Source organism: Artemia franciscana, chromosome 21 (genome assembly GCF_032884065.1).
Source record: "Artemia franciscana chromosome 21, ASM3288406v1, whole genome shotgun sequence".
NCBI classification, from domain to species: domain Eukaryota; kingdom Metazoa; phylum Arthropoda; class Branchiopoda; order Anostraca; family Artemiidae; genus Artemia; species Artemia franciscana.
In genome coordinates, this window is record NC_088883.1 from 4076791 (window position 1) to 4099592 (window position 22802).

At 35.1% G+C, this 22802-nt stretch overlaps 1 protein-coding gene across 3 annotated transcripts in view; it reads left to right on the top strand.

Moving 5' to 3' along the window:
• Positions 1-5198: 5198 nt before the first annotated feature.
• LOC136040886 (glycerol-3-phosphate dehydrogenase [NAD(+)], cytoplasmic-like) overlaps positions 5199-22802 on the top strand; it is a 63342-nt gene continuing 45738 nt past the window's right edge. The window contains exon 1 of one of the 3 annotated variants that reach the window (XM_065725294.1): positions 5199-5223. Coding sequence is in view for 1 of the 3 variants with exons in the window: in XM_065725292.1 (XP_065581364.1) it covers positions 5268-5274 (7 nt within the window). In the remaining 2 variants the exon portion in view is untranslated. Of the gene's footprint in view, positions 5224-5255; positions 5275-13792; positions 13856-22802 lie in introns of those variants that run through there. The other 2 variants (XM_065725292.1, XM_065725293.1) reach the window with 2 other exon arrangements.

Below are 22802 nucleotides of genomic sequence, written 5' to 3' on the forward strand. Positions count from 1 at the left end.
GCATCCGAAGGGAAATTAAAAGTTCTAGTCACCTTTTAAAGTGACCAAAAAATTGCAGGAAAACTGGGCCCCCACACACACCGATTTTTTCCCGAAAATTATCTGATTAAAGTTTTGAGATAGGGATTTTGTTCACTATAGTTGAAAGATCAAACAATTGTATATTTGGGTATAAAGTAACCCCCCAGAGTCCGCGGGCAGAGGCCTGTGAGGTATGGAATTCGCCCATTGTTTGTGTATAGTATCTGTTATTGGGAAATATACAGACATTTTTTAGAAAGGGGGAGGGTGTGCTTGGGGAGTATTTTTATAGGTAGAATCCTCCTTTGGCAGTGAAATTTATGGGGGGAGGGTGAATATTTCAGAGGAAATGATTAAAGTCTTATTCAATGAAATAACGCTAAGGAGAATTTTTCAAGCTGAATCGTTTTTCAAGCAAGTCGGCTCAGAAGTAACCGAAACTCTAAGAAATGGATTAGCAGATCCGTCTTTTAGGAAACATTCCCTATGACGTAACAGGCACCTGCATCTCCTGGTAAACATTCCCTGTCACGTAACTTGCACCTGCATCTCAAAAAAGTTTTAATATCACCTGCGTCTTGAGGGGGTCCCCGTTCAGCTTAAATCATTCAAGTAAGGTATGAGTAGTGGCTATGGGTCTTCTCAAAGTGCCTATGGCGTCCTTCATGATGTGGTATACGAAAAAAGAGTTTTTCGTAAAAAACTAATTTTATCTTATTAATTGTTTTTTATCAATTACAAAACATACCAGTGTAGCAATTTTTTAAATGAACCCTTAAACTGCTTTCTATGATGTCCCTGTGCCCCAATAGCTGCCGCAGAAAAAAAATCCCATGCAGATTTTATTTTGTTGCAGCGACTATACTTCCTTTTCAAGCAAATGGATTTTCCGTGTTGTTCAAGCCACAGTATAAAAGGTTTTCGGCGTGTAGATTCAGGCAATTTGAATTAAAATCAAGTTGCCATGCCATCAAGCCATTGGCCAATTAGAGACGAAGCCAAGACAGATAGTCTGAGTAAGAGGCAAAGCTGGTTTAAGCCTTTTTCAGGATTGTATGAAAATGATGTCATTTTTACTTATCTATTTCCATAGTCTATCATTCATCCATCCATCCTTGGGCAGAACTAAGGCAGATAGCAATAGACTAAGGGGTGATCGAGATTTTTGGTTTGATTCACGACGAACAATGTCGACTGGACTTGTATGCAAAAAAAGGGACAGAATTCGCTTGGATTCACAGGCAACCAAGTGACCTAAGCCTAATAGGCTTGCCTACTCTGAGTCTTAGGTGTACTATCATTTTTTATAGTTGACGCGTCACAGACAAGTCCCCTGGACTCACAAGCGAACGAGAATATTTTTTGGTGTGTAGATACAGGCAATAACCCTTCTTAATTTTTTAAGGGTTTTTTTCGTGTTTTAACTTTTTTTTAAGCTTACCTTATTTATTATCCAATTTTCATCTTCAGTTTATAAGAGATCCTTGCTCCCTCTTCCTACATTTTCGTGAGTTGGAAGCACCAAATCGCTGGCTTATAAAAACTTTCATATTCGAGTGGGTTAAAATCAACTCTTGTCTTTTGTGTTTCCGAGTCATAATCACGATAAACTGTTTCAGTGAGTTGCAAATTAAAATTTTATTAACAAATTAAAATATTTTTTCTTAGAAACTTTATTCATAAGAACAAAAGATCAGACAAAAACTCACTTTATCCACTATCGTAAGGGCTATTTTTTCATACATTATTATCACGTCTTAGAAGTTACCACAGTACAGTGGAAAAGGGACTCGTCTTCGGCTTTGAAGGATTCGAGTTAAAAACAATTAGGCATTTTGATCACTATAGTTGAAAGATGAAACAATCATATCTTTAGGTATGAGCCTGTGAGTTATGAAATTCGTCCATTGTTTATGTATAGTATTTGTTATTGGGAAGTATACAGACTTTTTTTTTGGGGGGGGGGGGTTAGGTTAGATTTCTATAGGGATGATCTTCCTTGGGGAATGAAATTTCTGGAGGGTGAATATTTCAGGGGAAAGGTTACACTGGGAGGATTTGACAGAAATACTATATGAACTTCTTTTTTATTGTCTTACATTCTCTTTGCCAAATATTTGCTCTTGAGATGTCCCGGGGGAATTATCCAGTGGCTTTTTCCCCGTGTGTTTTGTTTTCTGGGAAATAATTTCCACCGAAGGAGGTATTTCTGGAGAATTCAAGAAACCGATTAGAGATTAAAGTTTTATTCAATGAAAGAACTCTAAGGAGAAAATTCAGACTGAATCGTTTGTCAGGTGAGTCTGATCAATAGTAACCAAAACTCTAAAAAATAAAATTTTAATGTCAATAGGTACATCAAAGGCAACAGCTTATTATGCTCATTCCATACATATAAGATTCATCAAGCTTAGTGTTACCCGTCAAAAGTTATGAGCCTGAAAAAGTTTGTCTGTTTTGTGAAATGGGGGGAAATACCCTATAAAATAAAATGAACCTTAATGAAAATCCCACCATCCGATTCAGTGTACCTCAGCTTTGCTATTTTTGCCAGAAGACAGATGACGGATGTGTGTTTTTTTTTCAAACAGTTCGTCGTAACAAAGTGTAAGAAGGAGCAACCCGGCTTAATAGTACTTGAAACTCTAAAAAACAGAATTTTGATATCAATAGATAAATCAAAAGAATCGAGGTCTCAAGCTTCTATCTGCAAAAATGTGGAATTTTGTATTTTTCGCCAGAAGAAAGATCACGGATTTTTTTTTTCTTCTTCTTTCTTTTTTTTATTATTCAGGGGTCATTGTATCGACCCAGTGGGTCTTAGAATATCGTAAAAGGGCTCATTCTAACGGAAAAAAGTCCTATTGCCCCTTTTAAGTGACCGAAAAGACAGGAGGGCAACTAGGCCCCCTATCACACAAATTTTCCCCAAAATCATCCGATTATAATTTTGAGGTAGCTGTTTTGTTAATCATAGTTGAAAGACCCAAAAAATTTTCCTTTCGATATAGCATAAACCCACCCCCACAACCCCAGAAGAAAGGTATTTAAGTTATAAAATTGCCCATTGTTTAAGCATTATACTTGTTATTGGGAAGCATGCATACATTTTAAGATAGGTAGTCATATTGTCTGCTTTTATTTGGGAAAAGGTGGAACTTTCCATAGGGAGGGAAGTTTTCATGGGGTAAACTTATCAGAGGAATCTATACACTGGGGCAATTTCTGGACAAAATTCTTTTTATATTTCTTGTTTTCTCTTTTCTGTCTCAATTTTTCGCGTGGAGTTGTTAAGGGTAATTGTCCCGGATAAATTTTCACCAAGATTGAATTGCCTAGAGAATATAACTCTGGGGATGGATATTGCTTGCTGGAGTTGGGGCCAGTTTCTTGGGACTATTTAAAACATGATCAGAAATTAAATTAAAAAACAAGTTTTTTTTCAACGGAAAGTAAAGAGTAACATTAAAACATAAAACAAACTGAAATTATTAAGCATATGAATGGGGTTGCCTCCTCAACATCTCGCAGTATACGGTACAATTTTTTAGTACTGTTGAAAAAAGCTTCTCATTGTTCCAATCAAACGACCCTTGTGTTTCAAGAGTCGTTCTTAAAGAATTAGAATGATATTCAATCTTTAGCGTAAGAAGCGAGGTGTTGAGGATGAGGCAACCCCCTTATATACGTAATAATTTCTGTTCGCTTGAAGTTTCAATGTTGCTCCTTACTTTCAGTTGAAAAAACATGTTTTTTTTATATTTAATATCCTTCCTGAATCACTTACAAGTGAAATTCTTTTTTCACTAGCCTGTTTTTTAAGCAAATTTTCAAATATAGAAGAATCGCCTCCCTCATCGAGGCCTCGCATAAACAACAGAACAAACTGATTATGCCAAATGCCAGTAGATCTCTAGGATTCTGACTTTTACGTAATAGGATATTTATGGTTTTAGGATAGCAGTTCACTGCCAAGTGATCAATCGGTCATGCACAAGAGCAGATGGAGTATTTACTGCTTGGTCCCTGTATTATTTGTCTTGGTACTGGTGCGTTATTCGGTACACAATCGAGAATATGAGTCTACAGTTAAGACAATAAACTGTTTTTGCTTGTAAGTATCCGAAAAAATTAACTGGAGCTTGGATGAAATCTTCGTGGCAGGTATATTTTTGTTAAATATTAAATAAATAGAGTAACTATTTTGATTGGGTTAGGTTAGGTATTTATTAAAATATATTCTGTGTGGCCCCCCTGCCATAATTCTTTGTTGAAGTTTTCAAAATTTTGATGCTAAAGTATTGCATTTTCATCATATTTTGTATATTTCATTATGATTGATCAAACTTCACTTCTTGGACTTTTAACAAATAATACACAAGTACCCTTGTCTTATTAGCAACGAATAAGTTAAATCAAATTAGGATACTGAACAAAAAAGCACGTTGTTTTATCGTTTAATTCTCTTTTAGATCAACCGCTCCGTATTCCAAGAACAGTGTCTGTATGTTATAATCAGAGAACTTGAGAAGTTCTAATTTCCGAGTGACTTTAAAAAGTTTTAAACATAAATTTATTTGCTACACAAGTTACAAAAACTAAGCAAAAAAGACTTCTAAGTATATGCATGTTAAGTATCAGTAAAAAGATATATGCAAAAGATTGGATTCATGCACTTAGAAATGTGCTTAGGCATGTATCTAAAAATTTGGTTTGGGGTCTGGGTAGCCCGAGAATCCATCTAACCCTATTACAAATAGTACAAAGAGGGCCAATGTACAGACATATAAAGTGGGGGAAAGGGGATGAAAATATTTTTTCCAGAATTTATGGTTGCAATTTAGTCGCTTTTTCAATGCTTTCAACAAAAATATTCAAAAAAAGATATTTTTCACTGAAAATAGGGAAAGCGAACCAAATTATGGATGAACGCCGCCAAAAAATGAACCCAGCAGGGCAAGTGCAACCATAGTCTTTGTTTTTACCAAAATTTCAATTTTTAAATTTTCTTATTTTGATATCTTTTCTTTCTACTCAAAGGACAGTTGTCTTTTCTACTAACGGTTATAGTTACATATTAAATGTCTATACATGTTTCTAAGATTTTTTATTGTTATTTTTTCTGGTACGCGAATAAAGACTACAGCGCTGTCTATTAATATTTGTAAACTGAGATTAATTTAAAAACCAGAAACGCGCAAAGTAAGTGTTTTCAAAAATCATTGTATAATTCAAGAATATGCTTGATGATGGGTAAGAACAGTATAGGCTATTGTAACATACTGGGGAACGATAATGTCTTACGGCTTAGGGAAATCTTAGTGACTTTGCAAGAGATGGGCTGTGATGTTTTTGGAATAAAAATTTTATAGGCCTGGTCAACTAAGCAGCAGGTAGCCTAGGCTACTTTAAATGATTTTGTATACACAAAATGTGTAAGTTTTCTAACTAGTTGGCATATAGATCTAAGTTGTATGGTACACTGAAGTTTAAAATTACTGACCAGCCTAGTCAGTAGCCAAAAGAGTTTGATGCCACCACTGCTTACAGTTCACTGCAGCATCAAGCCACCTGAGGCCAATATAGCTATGCAAGCTTGTCACTCATCCCAATTTATTCAAAGCCCTTAACATCCTTTCAAGAAGTTCCCATTTCCTGTAAATCTTTTCATTTGGTCTTAGACAGTTGGCCAACAAGGCAATATCCCATCTATAGAATGAATCCTAACCATCTCATCCTTTGTCAGTATAATTCCAGAAAGTAGGCTTGAACCATTTTTTTATAGGCTACAGCCTACTATTTGGTCTACAGTCACACCTGGTAGGCTACTTAAAACAACCTGTAGACAATTTTTCAGGAAAACATCTAGTAACTCCTCTTAAATTTTTTGGGATACTTGTGCTTCAATACCATACTTTCCAGTGTTGTCACTGTAGCTTCCTTGATTCACAGACTTATTTTCCTATTCTTCCAAACTTTTTTTGAACTGTGAAATAACACCATGGGCTTTGGCTATTCTACTTTTTAAATCTTTATTGTACACACCATCTTTAGTCTACTAATAATACTACCTATGCTAGTGGAGTTGTCCACTTGATTAATCATCATGTTACTCAACATCATCTCTTAAACCTTCACTTATTCTTAGTCTTAGTGACTTGACCTTCTTGACATTAATTTTTGCACCTGTTCTTGCACCCAAATCATCAAGGGAGATATACTATTAGTACTAATACTACTAACAACTTATTAGAGCACTAATCCTCCTGAAGCCAATCCTGTTACATATGCATCTGTTCCATTCAAAGCCTTCCTCTTTACACCCTCTCAAGTAGTTCAAATTTCCTTTAAATCTTATCTTACAACTTCCTACTGCATCTCTTGGGAACAACCTGCTTTTGTTTGGCCCAACAAGGAGAATCTTTGGCAATCTGTTATCCTTCATCCTAAGAATGTATCCTATCCATCTCAACCTTTTTCTCATTATAGCTCTACAAAGTGAGAAAGCACATTTTTTGCAAAGCTTACTGTTTGAGATACTGTCAGTCACTTGGGTACCCAAAACAATTTGTTGGCAATTTCTCTCAAAAACATCCAGCAAATCCTCCTCCATACAGAGTGCACACATTTAAGAACCATACTTAATCAATATCATCACTGTAGCTTACAATATTCTAATCTTGGTTTGGAGACCACCATTACCAATAATACTATCTAGGTCCATGAAGCTTTCCACTTGATCAGTATTTACATTACCCAGCATCACCTTTTATCTTCATTTATTACTAGCCTTACCAACTTAGTCTTCTTAACTATAATCTTTAAACATATTTTAGTACTCTGAACTTGCAAAACCTCTAAAAATTCATTCATTTTGCTAACATTTTCATATAGGATGCTTAAATCAGCATCATAATCCAGCTGTAGGAGATTTTCACTTCCCTATTTGATTCTATGTTTTTCCATTACCTTTGCTTCCCTATCCATTTTAGAATTAGCTAAGTAGTTGTCTATTAAGGGTCCAGTTGTGTACTCTGGAGCTTAAAATTGCCAAGTAGCCTAGTCAGCACTCCAAAGAGCTATACATTCACCCTGGAATTAGCTGACTGGCTGGTTATCAAGATCCCATTTAAATATGTGATACTAGAGTTCTTTTATATTGTACAATTTGCTGAATAGTTGGCTTTTAAGATCTCAGTTATATATAGGTGACACTGAAGTTTAAAATTGCCAACTAGTCAAGTCAGCTATCAAAAGAGTTTTATGTTTGCTGTGGAATCAGCTAACTAATTGACTATTAAGATCCCTAACTATAGACTATTAATTATAGACTATAGACTATTATTAACTATATTGACTATTAAGATCCCTGACTATACTATTAAGTGTACACTCAAGTTTAAAATTGCCAACTAGTCAAGTCAGCTATCAAAAGAGTTTTATGTTTGCTGTGGAATCAGCTAACTAATTGACTATTAAGATCCCTAACTAAGACTATTAATTATAGACTATAGACTATTATTAACTATATTGACTATTAAGATCCCTGACTATACTATTAAGTGTACACTCAAGTTTAAAATTGCCAGCTAGCCAAGTCAGCTATCAAAAGAGTTTTATGTTTGCTGTGGAATCAGCTAACTAATTGACTATTAAGATCCCTAACTATAGACTATTAATTATAGACTATAGACTATTATTAACTATATTGACTATTAAGATCCCTGACTATACTATTAAGTGTACACTCAAGTTTAAAATTGCCAGCTAGCCAAGTCAGCTATCAAAAGAGTTTTATGTTTGCTGTGGAATCAGCTAACTAATTGACTATTAAGATCCCTATAAGTATACACTGAAGTTTAAAATTGCCAGCTAGCCAAGTCAGCTATCAAAATAGTAGTTTGCTAAGTATGTGGTGCCAATGCAAAATTCATTCCTCTGCAGAAAGAAACACTAAAATTTCAAAAAGAAATTAAAAAAATTCTACAAATACTTACTTTGGTCATTCCTAAAAGCACTTCACTTTAAGTATAATTCACTTCACTTTTATAAGTATACAATCAAGTTTAAAATTGCCAGCTAGCCAAGTCAGCTATCAAAACAATAGTTTGCTATTAAGATCCCAGTTAAATATGTGGTGACAATGCAGAATTCATTCCTCTGCAGAAAGAAACACAAAAATTCCAAAAACAACTTTTAAAAAATTCTACAAATACTTACTTTGGTCATTCCTAAAGGCACTTCACTTTATGGTAATTATACATTTTGCAACATTATTTAGCTAGGATGAAAGTCAACACTTCTTGTGATGCATTTTTACACTCTTTTGTAATTCAGTAATTGCTCTTGGAGGAACACATTTTGAGCCCTTACTAGGGCCCCAAAAGGTGAAACATTCCATGCTAACCAAAAGTTTAAAAACATGCTTCTAAAAAACTGTCTAATGAGAAAAAATTCCTCTTTGTAGCTGGTAAAGGAATAGTAATGATTATTTTTGATATTCTTCATAATCCTAACTTATTTTGAAAAAAAAATAGCTCACTTTTTAAAGAGTCTGAAACCCTTCAAAAATGACCTCACAACAAAACTGACATCATTTTAATGGGTTTCAGGTTCTCTTTTAAAATTTCTGCAAATATTTTTCATAATAACATATTTCTATTAAAACTAATGAAAATACTGTTTAAAATTCCTGAGTCAGCTACAAATGGCATTTTTTTCAGTGGCCAATTTTTCCTAGAAGCACATTCTTAAGCTTTTGGTTACTATAGGCTGTTTGTACCCATTTCAGCCCTTTATGGGATTAAAATATAATTCCCCCAGAAGCAATCATTGAATAAAAATAAACAATAAAAAAGTGCCAAGTGATGCATTCAGTTTCATTCCAGCTAAATTATGTTGCTATGTTTCCATGCATTTTTCTATATTTCACTCCTTCTAAAAAGATGAATTTAACAACAAAGAAGCTGCATTGACAAAATCAAGAAATAGAAAGTGTATGGAGAATATTTAATATTGATTATATATTTGTACTTTAGGGATAAAAATAAAGGAAAGTGAAGTGTTTTTAGGAATGATATAAAAAAAGAGTTTCTAGAGTCTTTTCAAGTTGTTCTCAGAATTTTTAGCATTCCTTCTGAAAAAGAGTAATTTTTAATTAGTACCATATACAAACTAAGATTAAAATAGTCAGGTATATAATGCTATACATACTGAGGAGTTAGGGAAGTAGTTGGCTAACAAGATACTAATTATAGATACAATGAAGCTGTAAAAATAGCTAAGTATTAAAATCTCAGTTAGACTATATATACATTACAGCTTGAATTAATCAACTGGTCAGCTATTAAGGCCCACCAATACCAAATAGAACCACTCCTACTTGTTCATTATAAATATTTGTATTTTTTGTGGCCAAATTATTTAGAATTAAATTGGCAGTCATGATGTCACTTGTAGAACTTGAATAATAGATTTGAATTAACAAGAAAAAATTAACAGCTGACACCAGATTTCTTAGAAAACCATTTAATTTTTTTCAGTTTGGGATACTCAGATAGATATATCATAAAATATAAATTTTGTCTTCTTGGCTGATTGGAGTAGAATTTTCTAATAAAATTTCAAAAAAAGGGCAGTCTTAAAAAATGTTCTAGCCCAGCTGCAACACTTCATTGCCTTCTTCAAAAAATTAGATCAAAAATGGATAGAAATAACATGCATTTTTTTATATGTTTTTTTTATTGCTATTAGGTTAGCTTTGTCTATTAAAACACAATTGTTGTAATATTATGTAATTTGAACAGCCCAAATGAATTTGGAACTATACAACCCAAGAATGGATATTAGATTTTATTTATTGAACTTCAATGAATACCATTGTTCGATTATTGCAACTAGTTGTATTTTTTATTACTTTGCTCATTAAATTGTTACTTAGTGTAACTTTAATAGAGTCAAAGTGCTAAATATGAGGAGAAAAAGGAATAGTAGAAGACTGAACTTGAAGTGGTCAAGCCCACCATGATGGTCAAAGGGGGAAATATGTTTTTCAAGGCAGACCAGCCTTCCTAAACCATTGACGTAGTGCCTTTGCATAACCAAGCCTAAGGAATGAGAAACCAGCAGAAAATTTTGCACTGGCTGAGAGAGACGATATCTTTGTGCTGAAAATCATAACGTCAGGGAGAATCCTTGATTGTAAGGAGCTCTGGCATTCCTGTTAGCTTGTGGATATTGTGTATCTCTTCAAGAATTACAAGACAAAGGTCATCCAGCATATTTAAGTTTATAGTCTAACTATCCGCCTTCCTGACAGGCAAAACAGGGTGTTGAATAAGGAATTTTATTGGGTTAGAAAAAAACTCCTAGTTCATTTTCCATGACCTCTACTTTTCTCTGCCTCAAACATTGACTAGCATTCAAAAGAACAAACACTTTATTAAAGTATTGCTATGCTGTCATGCTGTTTTTGTCATGGATAGCAGCCCCATGCTCTGTGAATATATTTTTTGCGTCTTTGCATTTCCTTACTCTATTATGCATAAATGTATATTTTGCCTGTAGGTTCCCAGGCCTAACACTGTCCCCATCAACGTGGTGGCAACTGAAAATACCTCGTCTGCTGACATGGGATATTTAAGTTAGGGAAACTGTAAGACTTAGCCAGCATTTATGCCATGGGATAAAGTTTATGGTTGATTGTTTAGCTTTGGTTTAGTATGACCCTCAACTGAGAAACTTGAGAGATCTAAACAATGGTTTGGCTTCCAGTGGAGCAACTGAAGCAGAGGCTGGACCTATGATGGGTTTAGGTATAGCAGACTTAGTCTCAAGAGTTGTTCAATGTGTTTCAAAAGTAGTTTTCATGTTTTAAGGTACTGAATTCACTCACGCTTCATCTGTTGTAGCTCTGGGGGTAATACTTTTACAGTTGTTTTGGTGAGAATCAAAGCAAAATCGTTTATATGATGATTTTGAAGCAGCCCAATTGATAGTTAATTTATCAGACAAATATGCTCAACCATCAAATAGGCTATTCATTTGGAAAAATCAAACAGAACAGTACACAAGAGCTGAACAATGGTTCAGTAGTTCCTAAAAAGTGGTTGTAGTTCCTAAAAAAAGAAGGGACAACTTCAGTAGTGAAGTTAAAGTAATGAAGTAAAAAGTTTTCAACAGTATTGACTCCTAGAAAAAAGAAAGGATAACTTCATTGTTCAGTAGCTTCAGTAAGTTCAACTTCATTGAACTTAATACTTTTAATCCCTTGTCTTTCCAAGTCTTTCCTGATTTATTAACTTAACTTAATAAATTTGTGATTCCGCTGTCAACTAAGAGAGGCTTTAGTGTTACTGCCAAAAATTCAAATTTAATGTAGCCAAAAGTGTGAAATTTATTAGAAGTCAGGAGGTGCAGAATGTCTATCATGGGTGTACACGATTTTGTGATACTGCTTGCTTGCCTCGATATGAGGTACACAAGCTATCGTGGCTTCTAAGAAAAAAAAACTAACTGCGACGGAAAAACATAAAGATAATTAAGAAACCACAAGAGGGTGATTTTCAGCTACAAAAGAAGTAATAGAAGGACTTGGTAGAAATTTTGAAAAGGATTTTATACTATGGGAATAATTGCAGATCAATGGATATTGCCTGAGCTGTGACAAGGAAAGAGTTGGTTGAAAATTTTTCGAAAATTCCCAGCAACTTTTGGGGATATTTGAAGTTTTGCAAGTTGATCGTAATTAAGGGTATCTATTCTAGAAAATTTAAGGGCAAATTTGTGGGTTTTTTTCAACTTCTTAAATGAAAACATCAAGAGAGATGAAAATATATTTCTCTAAATATAGGGGGTAATTTGACTTTTTTTTGTGTGTGGAAACACTAAAGAAATAAACATTTTCAACGAAATTACCAAAAATGGGCGTTTTCAAATTCAAGGGACAAAACAAAATCTTGGTATCCTGAGTCAACAAGAAACAAAAGCGTCAATTCATAAAAATATAGAAGAGGGCGAAATATATTTTCGAAACCTGGGGGGGGGGCAATTTTGTGGTTTTTCAATCTCTGAAGGCCCTTTTTTGAACTTATTGACCATCCTAATTAAAATAACTCTTAAAATTTTGGGACAAAGAGTGCCGGGGGAGGGGCACAGAGGGCGATGGAAGACTGTCACGTTTACTTTGAATGGTGTTGGTCATTAAAAGGGGTAGTGTAAATTTAATTTAACTATTGAATGACCCTCTCAGAGCTCTCTTCAACCATTGGCTCCATAATAAATACCCTATTTGTGAAAATCTGTACCTAATTTGTTTAAATTTGGCAAATGTACTTTCACCTGAATAATTTTGGACCCTTCCCTAAGTAATACCATTGCTAAAAAGAAGACTTGCAAGTTCTGGGAGAGGCCATGGGCCCAAAGGCCTTACTCTGGTAACAGCAATAATGCAGATTGAAAATCCTTGTATTATTCTGATTTTAACAAGGCTTAAAGTGGTTGTAGTTCTATTAAAGTGTCGTATATCTATAAAATCTCTTGGTTATACAGCGATGGACAGTTTAATGATTATGTTGGTCATTACCGCCGGTGCTGCAATTATCATCCCTCCCCCCTTGAGGGAGGTTTTTGTCGTTTCAACCGTTTGTATCAAAACAACTATCTTTTCGTTTTGGTCTGATTTTACGACGGGTTAAGGGGGATGCTTGATTAATTCTGCTCCCTTGTGTTTCTACAACCATGCCTTACATTTTATGAGGTCGAGGGGATGTAGGGAGACACATCGCTCTTTACTAAGCCAACGGTATTAAACGTATTCATGAATTTGAATTTCTTGATGGGTTATTTATTTAGTTTGTATGCCCATTTTGTATATATTTTAGCTGTTCTGATTAAAATTCCTAACTTACTTTTATCTAATGCCAAGGGACAGTAGACGTTTTCTTTCAATGGGTTTTGGTCCCCAGAATGAAACCAGAATTCTGAAGTACGTTCCTTGTGAAAATTTCAATTTAATACTTATTTACTTCAAATTTAATACAAATTAACAGCAAGCCTGGAACGGTTTATTATCTAATTCGCTAATATAATGATTATTAAAGCGTGGATAATTTAAATGAGTGATGAGTAAAATATGAAAAATATGAGTGCTAATGCATTAATACTAATTAATTCTCATAAATTCTGTCATTTGCCTCCGTTTTTCCCAATTTGATGATGATTGTACAGAAGATAATTCACTAAATACGCTAGTTAACCGTATTCCTTAGAATTAAATGCAAAATTTAATACTAATTTAATTTTCGATCGTCCCAGCTGTTAATTCGCTCATTCTTCGAACGAAAAAAATTAATTGTTATTTAATGTCATTAACTTTTTGTCGCACCTGGAACACGGTCTAGGATATGTTATCGAATGAGTCCTCACATAACTTTGTACAAGTAGTCATCATATGTGACAATCATTGGGTAAAAGCTTCCTAGGAGACACATTGCTCTTTACAAAGTTATTAGTATGGTGTTAACTATGATAATTTACCCGTTGCTTTGAGATTCTTCTATCTTGTTGACGGCACTAATTAGGCAAAATTAGTATTTATGGCATTCAGGTAACCGAAAAGATCTCAGAGAATTGATTGGGTCTACAAGGAAGGAGATGTAAATTCCTCAAGCTGGGTTTTACGGCAGAAAACAGGTTGCTGATCCTAGGTCATTTCTATTGGTTGTATGCCAAAAGATAAATTGTTGCGAAATCTTTATTTTCGCTTGTCTAGCCGGGCGTGGTTCTTAGTTTGCAAGAAAACGCCATTTGTGAACGGAGATTTGTGGGATTTTTGGTGAGTTTTGGCTTTCAGTTCTAGGGAAATTTAGGATGCCTGAATGGAGGTTTTGGCTTAAATATTTATGTTATCTTTTTCTAAATAATATATTTTTTCGTTGTTCATAAGCTCGTGATTTGTCTTGCATTAAATAATGACGAAGACCGCACTGCCTCTCCATCATACAAAACAAAACAAGATAATGAGACAATTTTTGAAAACACACTAAATGTCAAGGTAGTACAATATATCCGAATCTGTTCTTCGTTATCTTTTCTAGTTGTATCTAATTGGTCTGTTTTTTTTTTATGTTTCCTTTGATGGAGCCGCCAAGTCCTGGGTTTTTATGGCACTTGGTATTTACCAAGTGACATATAGTAATCACAAATTCTGTTGGTCTGTCTGTCCCGGTTTTGCTAGTTTAGGCACTTCCAGATAAGCTAGGGCGATGAAAATTGGCAGGCGTATCAGAGACCATTCCAGATTAAATTAGAAATAGTCATTTCTTCGAATCGACTATCTGGGAGGCGGGAGTGAGGGGACAGTTAATTCGAAAAAATTAGAAAAAATGAGGTATTTTTAACTTACGAACGGGAGATCGAATCTTAATGAAATTTGATATTTAGAAGGATTTTGTGTCTGAGAGCTCTTATTTTAAACCCCGATTTGATCCGGAGACAGTGGGGGAATTTGGAGGGGGGAACCTAAAATCTTGGAAAACGCTTGGAGTGGAAGGATGAGGATGAAACTTGGTGGGAAAAATAAGCACAAGTCCTAGATATGTGATTGACATAATCGAAACAAATCTGCTCTCTTTGGGGGAGTTGGGGGCAGGGTTAATTCCGAAAATTAGAAAAAATGAGGTATTTTTAACTTACGAAGGAGTGATCGGATCGTAATGAAATTCCATATATAGAATCACCTCGTAACTCAGATCTCTTATTTTAAATCTTGACTGGATCCTGTGTCATTGGGGGGAGGAGGGGAACCGGAAATCTTGAAAAATGCTTAGAGTGGAGAGATCAGGATGAAACTTGGTGGGAAGAATAAGCACAAGTCATAGATATGTGACTAACATAACCGGACTGAATCTGCTCTCTTTGGGGGAATTGGGGTGTTAATTGGAGCTCTTATTTTAAATCCCGAACAGATCTGGTGACATTGGGAGGAGTTAGAGGGGAAACTCGAAATCTTGGAAAATGCCTGGAGTGGAGAGTTCGGGATGAAACTTGGTGGGTAGAATAAGCAAATGTAGTAGATATGTGATTGACGTAACCGGACTAGAACCGCTCTCTTTGGAGGAGTTAGGGGGGTGTCCAGTGCTTTGACGAGTTCGGTGCTTCTGGACGTGCTAGGACGATGAAAATTGGTTGGCGTGTCAGGGACCTGTACAAATTGACTTGATTCTACCATCTAGGGGCAGAACGAAGAGGAAAAATTAGAAAAAAAATGAAATATTTTTAACTTACCAGTGAGTGATCGGATCTTAATTAATGTTGATATTTAGAAGGACCTCTTGCCTCAGAGCTCTTATTTTAAATCCCGACCGGCATTAAGCCTCTGATTTTCCTTTTAAATCACTCTATTGATTCTTAGAATTTTACTACAGCTTATGCCATATGAGCTTTTGGCCCTCCCGGCCTCAAGTGTCGTATGAGCTCTTAGCTCTTGTTTAATTCAGTTTGCCAAAGATTGACCTTTTCGGCCAAGCCAAAAGCAGGTCGTCCCCTATTAGTGTGGGAGAATATCGTAAGGAAAATTTTTTTAAAATTCTAGTTAATTGACTTCTTGATATCTCAGAAAGGTTTAGGTTAGGAAAATGAAACTTTCAAAATATAAAACCTTTTTTATTATTTTGAAACCTTGCAAAATATATCTTCTGCTTAATTGAAGTACAACAAAATTGTTTTTAGCTTCATAACTGTGCTCAATTCCATTTTATAAGGTTTTAAAGATATGCAAATACATTTCCTAAATTTTGAAAAAAAAAACATTGATATGGCTCAAAATTCTGCTCAAATAACAGAAATTGCATTTTCAGAACTAAAGGTAGAGAAAAAGCAACTAGTAACTGAAAATTAAGTAAAATGTTGTTTTGTCGAAATTTCAATAGGTCATGTCACGTACGTGTCATGTAGGCAAATCTCAGGGCCCTCTAGAGGGAGGCGTGGAGGTTGGTAATTTAAAATACCTTCCCGGGACATACTTTAGCCTGTAGACCCATCCCTGAAAGTTTCATTCTCCTAACCTTAACCCTTTCCGAGATAGCAAGAAGTCAATTGACTAGAACTAGATAGTTCTAGTCAATTAAATATAATTTTTACCAAAAATTTAATGGAAATGGGAGCTTCCTGGGAAGGTGTAAAGAGTGTGGCTGCTTTGAACAGATTCTGATGGAGAAGGAGCGTGCGCAGCTGTGTTGACCTCAGGCGGCTCGGTACTGCAGTGAGTTGTTAGTAGCAGTATGTGATAAAAATAAAAAGAAGAGGTAATATTTGCCAGCTGGTTAGCGAGGCCAGTTGGGTAAAATTCTAGTTCAGCTACTTTTCGCTATCTTGGAAAGGGGTTAGGTCATCAAAATTAAACTTTAGTAATGAATCCAGGGCCAAGAGCATACTCCGGGAAGGTATTGCCAAGCTTCCATTCAACCCTCTTCTGATTTCCAAGCCTTAGAAATTCGCCTACTTGACATACCTGTTGAAATATAGACAAAACAGCGTTTTACGTGAATATTCAGTTATCACTTTCATTTTCTCTGGTTTTAGTTCTGAAAATACAATTCCTGTTATATGAGAATAATCTTAAGGCATGTTCATGTTGTTGTTTTCGCAGATCTTTGAAGCCTCATAAATTTGGAATTTTAAGCAGAAGATCTATTTTGTACGGTTTCACTTTTATAACACAAAGATTGGTATTTGTGTCTTATAGCCACCACACTCAAGTTCTGTCGACAAGTGAAGTTTGTTTAATGCTCATGAAATGAAACAAAATATTATTAAGATATACCCCTATATCAACAAAATTATGAAAACTACAACAAAGAATTAGGGAAGGTAGGCCACCCAGACCGCATTATATTAAATGCGTAGCCTAAACTAACATAGCCAAAAACCAACTAAATTTTGAATTAAAATATAGCTACAATGTAGTTTCCCAACGTGCCGAAGCTAATATTATCTATATAAAGACTCTGAAAACCAGTTATTGTCTCATGTTTGTTATACAAGATCTTGAGCGTGGTGGCTATAAGACAAAAGTACACGAAGATTTACAGGTCATCAAAGGTCAAGGCCATCTAGAGGGAAAAAGAGTAGAGGTAGTTACTTTGAAATACTTTCCAGGACATAGTTTAGTCTGTAAACCCATCTCCGAAAGTTTCATTTCCCTAACCTAACCCCTTTCCAAGATAGTAAAAATAGCCAAATTAGAATTTTACCGCTAGTGGTACTTACGTATTAAACAGAACACACTCGAGAAGTTTGCTCTGGAAGATTTGACGAAACCGGCTTAGCTATCTGTATTTGGAGACAATTAGCTTACTGGAAAAACTACTTTGTAGGTATGGCTGGCTTTCGATAATTATTCCTTGGTTTTTCGTAACATGATCAGGGTAATTGATAATATTTCCCTATATATGATTATAAAAACCTATCGCTTTACTGAAAACAATGTAGGAGTTTGGGTAAAGTAAAACCAAACTGATTAAGGACACTTTTGAAAAAAGATCAAGAATTTTAGGATTTTGCTTATTTTTTTCGTTTAATTTGTCATCAGATACGCGCTATGAGCTCAGTCCAATGATTATATCTCGTTTTGGTTTTGTAAAGGACATTACAGGACTCAGTTTGCAGACAAATCTGCAGTGAAGACACCCTAATAGTATTAGGACTATAAAATAGCAGGTATTATAGAGGGTCAATGTGCCTAAACTAACGACCAGTCTTTAAGAGGGTGACCGGTGTTTAACCCCTCCCCAGGTGTTTACCCCCCCTGGCGTGGTGTTTCCCCCTTGTGGAAAATAGCCTCCCGCAAAAATACCTTTGCCAGTAAACACCCTCCGTGGAAAATAACACTCCTCCAGGAAAATACTCCCGTGGAAAATAAGGCTTTCCAAATTTGAAAATTTTATTTGAGTTTTACCTTAATTCGCACTTCGGAGCGAATAAGTAGCAAGAACTGTGATGTTCCGTTTTTTTTTCTGTAGGGGGAAGGAATTTTGGTACCTGTGTATTATAAGCCACTCACTCAAGTTAACGCTGAGTAACAGTCGATAAAAAAACGGTTTTTTCATTAGTTGCTTTCAGCTTAGAACCAGACAAGACAAAGACAAATGACAGAATAGATGGGAAATATATAATTCGGGATATATATTTGCACATAAGGGGGGGGGGGGTAAAGTATTTGGACAGTTTGAAGTCAGAGAACAATTAAAAAATAAATGAAACCCAAAACTAGCCGAAATTGCAAAGATAACCTTGTCAAACTCAAAACGAGCAGAAACTAAAAGGAGTATGCCAGTCAAACCCATGTCTTCTCAAGACCAGAAAATAATTTGCACTTCACAAAAAAACACACACACAAAAAAAAACAAATAACCGTGTGTTGTCAGTTTGATATACATATTCTTACATTTATTTCTTATAGTCTTAATACTTCTTTATTTGATGAAGACAAAAAAAGTAAAATCATTTAAAATGTGTTTTGTTTTCAGCAAATGCAAATTGTGTTCTTGTATTGAGGAGGTTTGGAGGCTGTCAGCCCTGCTCATGTTAATTGTTACTTGTTTTCAGTTTGAATTGGTTATTTGTTGTAATTTCTGTTCGTTTTTGGTTCAATTCTTTCATTAAGGTGATTTGTGGTAGCTTTACGCTTGAAAAATTATTTGAATTTATTCCTACTCATTTTTGGCTTAACGACTGTCTTTACTATTCTTTGACAAACTTATTTTGTAGAAATTTTTTTAAATTAATTTCAGCATTTTTTATTGACAATCTTTTTCATAGGAACAAATATTTATATGTTTTTGTTTTTTGTTTTCAATTTTACACCATACTTTTTACTTCGAAGATTATTTGACTTTATTTCTGCTCATTTTTGGTTTAATGAGGCTCTTTACTTTTAAATAGCGACGAAAATCATTGGTCAAATGCTCCCCTTAAGCGAAACGTAAATAGAGACAAAGATCAATGGTAGAATCATGCTATCAATGGTAGTTTACTATGTGAGAATCCTGATAAGCCCTCAAACATAATTTACCTCCCATAAATCCCAAAAATCACTACGAATCTTAAAAAAGTCTGCACACAAAATAACCTGTATGTTGTATTTACCCCCCTTGTATCCCTGGCCATGGAGCCTTTCGACGGGGAATAAGTGTATTGTAATTCCATTTTGAATTGTATTTGTATTGTATTGTATTAAATAATAATAATAATTTACCAATAATTTAAAAATCACCAATTTCCTAAATTCTGGTAAAGATGAAACCCCAGTTACTCGCCAAAGAAGGGTCTATCAAATACCATGCGACTGTCTCAAATACTATGTAGGTAGAACTCACCAGAATTTAGAGAAACGCTTACAACAGCATAGATATGATATCACCAAAGCTCTTAATTCTTATATTGCTACTGCTTTTGATTTTGATTCTTTTGATTTTGCTTTAAGCAGCCATGTTTTTGAAAATCCTTGCCGCAAAATACTTTTTGAAGATTCCGCCTTATTAGCAATAATCTAGGCATAAAGCAGGTAGTTCGAGAAGCAATGGAAATCAGACTTGAGATTGATAAAAATATTCCCTTAAATAGGGACTTCGGGGAATATTTACTAAATGCTCTATGCACAAATTTATTTAAAAACGATCTCTAAAAATGTTTTAAAAAAAACAGTAGATATTAACACAGAACCAGTCACAAATAGACCTTTGAGCTTAGCTTCAAAAAGGAAGATACTAAAAACGTGTTTTTAATTATTCCTCTTCATTTCAATGAATTTCCTTGTTTCATCTCACTTTATTTATCAGTCCTGGTTGAATTTCGGTGAAGTAAGGATGCTGGAACTGTTTAAAAAAAAATTTCATTGGTCGTACTTTTTTCTTTTCTCGCAAGTTTTTCTTTTTGCTGTTTTGCTTTTGATGTTTTTCTGAAGATGGGCCCTTGGACATAGGGCCGAAATATTCATTCAAATTGGATTTCCACTGTCTCATGAAAGGAATTTTCTATTGTTCTTCTTGTTTTTGATGTTTTTCTCTTTACTTTTCTTTAAAAACCTTGTTCTGTATGTTTCCCCTTGACAAATACTATCTGTAAGTAATTAAATTAAAAAAAGCAATTATTCCAACTGAAAGGAAGGAGCAACCTCAAACTTTAAAACGAACAGAAATTATTACGTATATGAAAGAGGTTGCCTCCTTCTCAAGACCTTGCTCTTTACGTTAAAGTTTTTTTTATAGAATTTTAGAACAAATCTTATTGTTCTAATTAAACGACCGCTGCGTTTCAGGAGTCATTCTTAAAGAATTAGGACAAAAAGTCAAAACTTTAACGTAAAGAGCAAGGTCTTGTTAAAGGGACAATTCCTTTCATATTCATAATAATTTCTGTTCGTTTAAGTTTTGATGTTGCTCCTTACTTTCAGTTGAAAAACTTGTTTTCAAATATTTAGTTTCTGATTGTTTTTAAATAATACCAGGAAATCTGGCTCCCTCCATTCCCCATACGGAAAATAAAAAAAAAGCAAAGCTCAAATAAAATTATTAAATCTGGAAAGCCTTATTTTTCACGGGGGAGGGGGGTATTTTGCAATGGTGTCCTTTGCGTGGAAGGGTATTTTCTGGGGGGGGTATTTTGCAATGGTGGTTAACTTTTGGGGGTATAAACTCCTAGAAAACTGTAAGAGGGCCATGACTAAGTTGTAAGGTTCTATAACCCTGTTATAGAACCTTTGAATTATGTTGAACATGGCTATCTCGGAATTTTAATTGGGCAACTTTAGGGGAGGGACTTTTGGATTATTTTGGTCTGGTAGTAGTTTCGAGGGGCTTGAGGCTCTTTTTAAATCACCAAAAATTTAATTTTGCAATGCACTTTTATTTTGGAGATTAACCAGAAAAGATAGTTAGCCTACCATTCCTCATTCAGTGTCTGATGGCGATTTTATCTGATGAGATACTGTTGTTTTTGTTGTTGTTGTTGTTTTACACGTTTTTCAACTCTTGGTTACTATGGGCCGTGGTTTGCTCTCTACTAGGTTGCAGCAGTAACTGCAGCCATGATCTTGATTAGCGTCTTCTCTCCCCCCAAAAATATCCAGACCACACTTTAACAAAATTCTTATTTATTAACACAATGTTGCCAAATGTGCTCTGTATTTTATTTAAATAAAATAAAATTTAAAGGTTACAAATGGTTATAAGTATTGGGCTTTTATTTTTATTTTTTTCGCCCCTAAAATATTCCCCTTCAGGGCCACTACTCTCCTTTGTCGCCTACCTAAACGCCTCTGAAGGTTACCTTCGGATTCAATTCTTGAAATCAAAATTTAAATTTTATACATCAATGCTTTGAGAAAATAGTTCATTTAGCGTAGTTACTATCCAAAATTAAGTGAAATTATGCAAATTAGCTATTGTTTTCTCAGTAAACAATACTTTTGAAACAGATGGAACAACTGTTGAGACGAAATCTACTATCCAAAACCCGTCATATGTCCAGCTTCTCTTCAGAGCTTAGATACCAATACAGTTATGAAAACTCCTATCTTGCCCATGACAAGCTTTTGGTACAGAGCTCTGAACTTGATGCCTCCTCCAAGCCCGCGCTCCGATGTGTAGATCGTACTACAACACCATAGGCAGGAACGCAATTTTTTTTTGTTGCACACACGCTTAGATACCAGTTCCTTGTTACCAATTAGATACTAATACCAGTTTCCTGTATCCAGCCGCTAGGATCGCTACGGCATACTGTGTCCCAAAATAAATAAGAGTTTTCATAACTGTATGTGATAAAATAAAGAATTTTCATAACCGTATATTGGTATGTAAGCTGTGCTTCTCTTCAGTTGCTCAACTGCAGGCCGAACCGTCGTTTAATTCTCTCCAGCCGAGGGTCATACCAAGCCACAGCTAAACGAGCTTTGTTTACTTTGTCTCGTCAATTTGATGCTGACAATTTCTTACAGTTTCCTTAGCTTGAATATCCTGTGTCAGTAGACAATGTATTTTCAGTTGCTACCAATTGGGCAGGGGTAGGATTAGACATGGGGAATATCCAGGCAAAATTGTTGTTCATGCGTAAGAGAATAAGGAAATGCAAAGACTCAAAAATATATTTACATGACAAGGGGCTGCTGATTTTTGGTGTTTATCTTCTCGATGCGAGGGGAGCCTCCCTGCCTCCTGTGTATTTCTTGGTGTTTATCAATTTGGTTACTATTTCATTCATGTAACCAGTATATGTTTTAAAAATAAAACTACCCACACGATACGGACACCAATTGCGGCATAATTTCGTATAAATTCTGGGGGGGGGGGCAAAATTAGGACCAATTTTCTAGAATCAAGTAAAAAGGGGACTGAAAAATTACCCATATATTACCATAAAGGCAAAGATATACCAGGGAAAACTGACCTGAATCTCTGAATATCTTCGATATTTTAAAAATATTTTTGTGGCAACTAAATTTCAGGGGGGATGCTGCAAATTGAGGTCTAGAGTGGCAAACTTGGATCCCGTGGGGTCAGTTGCCCCTCCCGTCCCATAGCACATTATGCCACTGGAAACCAGTGATTTATGTGGGCATTATCAATGATGCCAGGCTGATATGGATAGCGACACTTCTAACTTCAGTCAATCAATAGTGCATACTGAGTGCTCCTTTACGCAATTCTGATGTCTTAATTACATTATACTTTTTTTTCGAGATTGTGCAACGAATTGAGGAGAGAGATAGGAGAATATTTGGC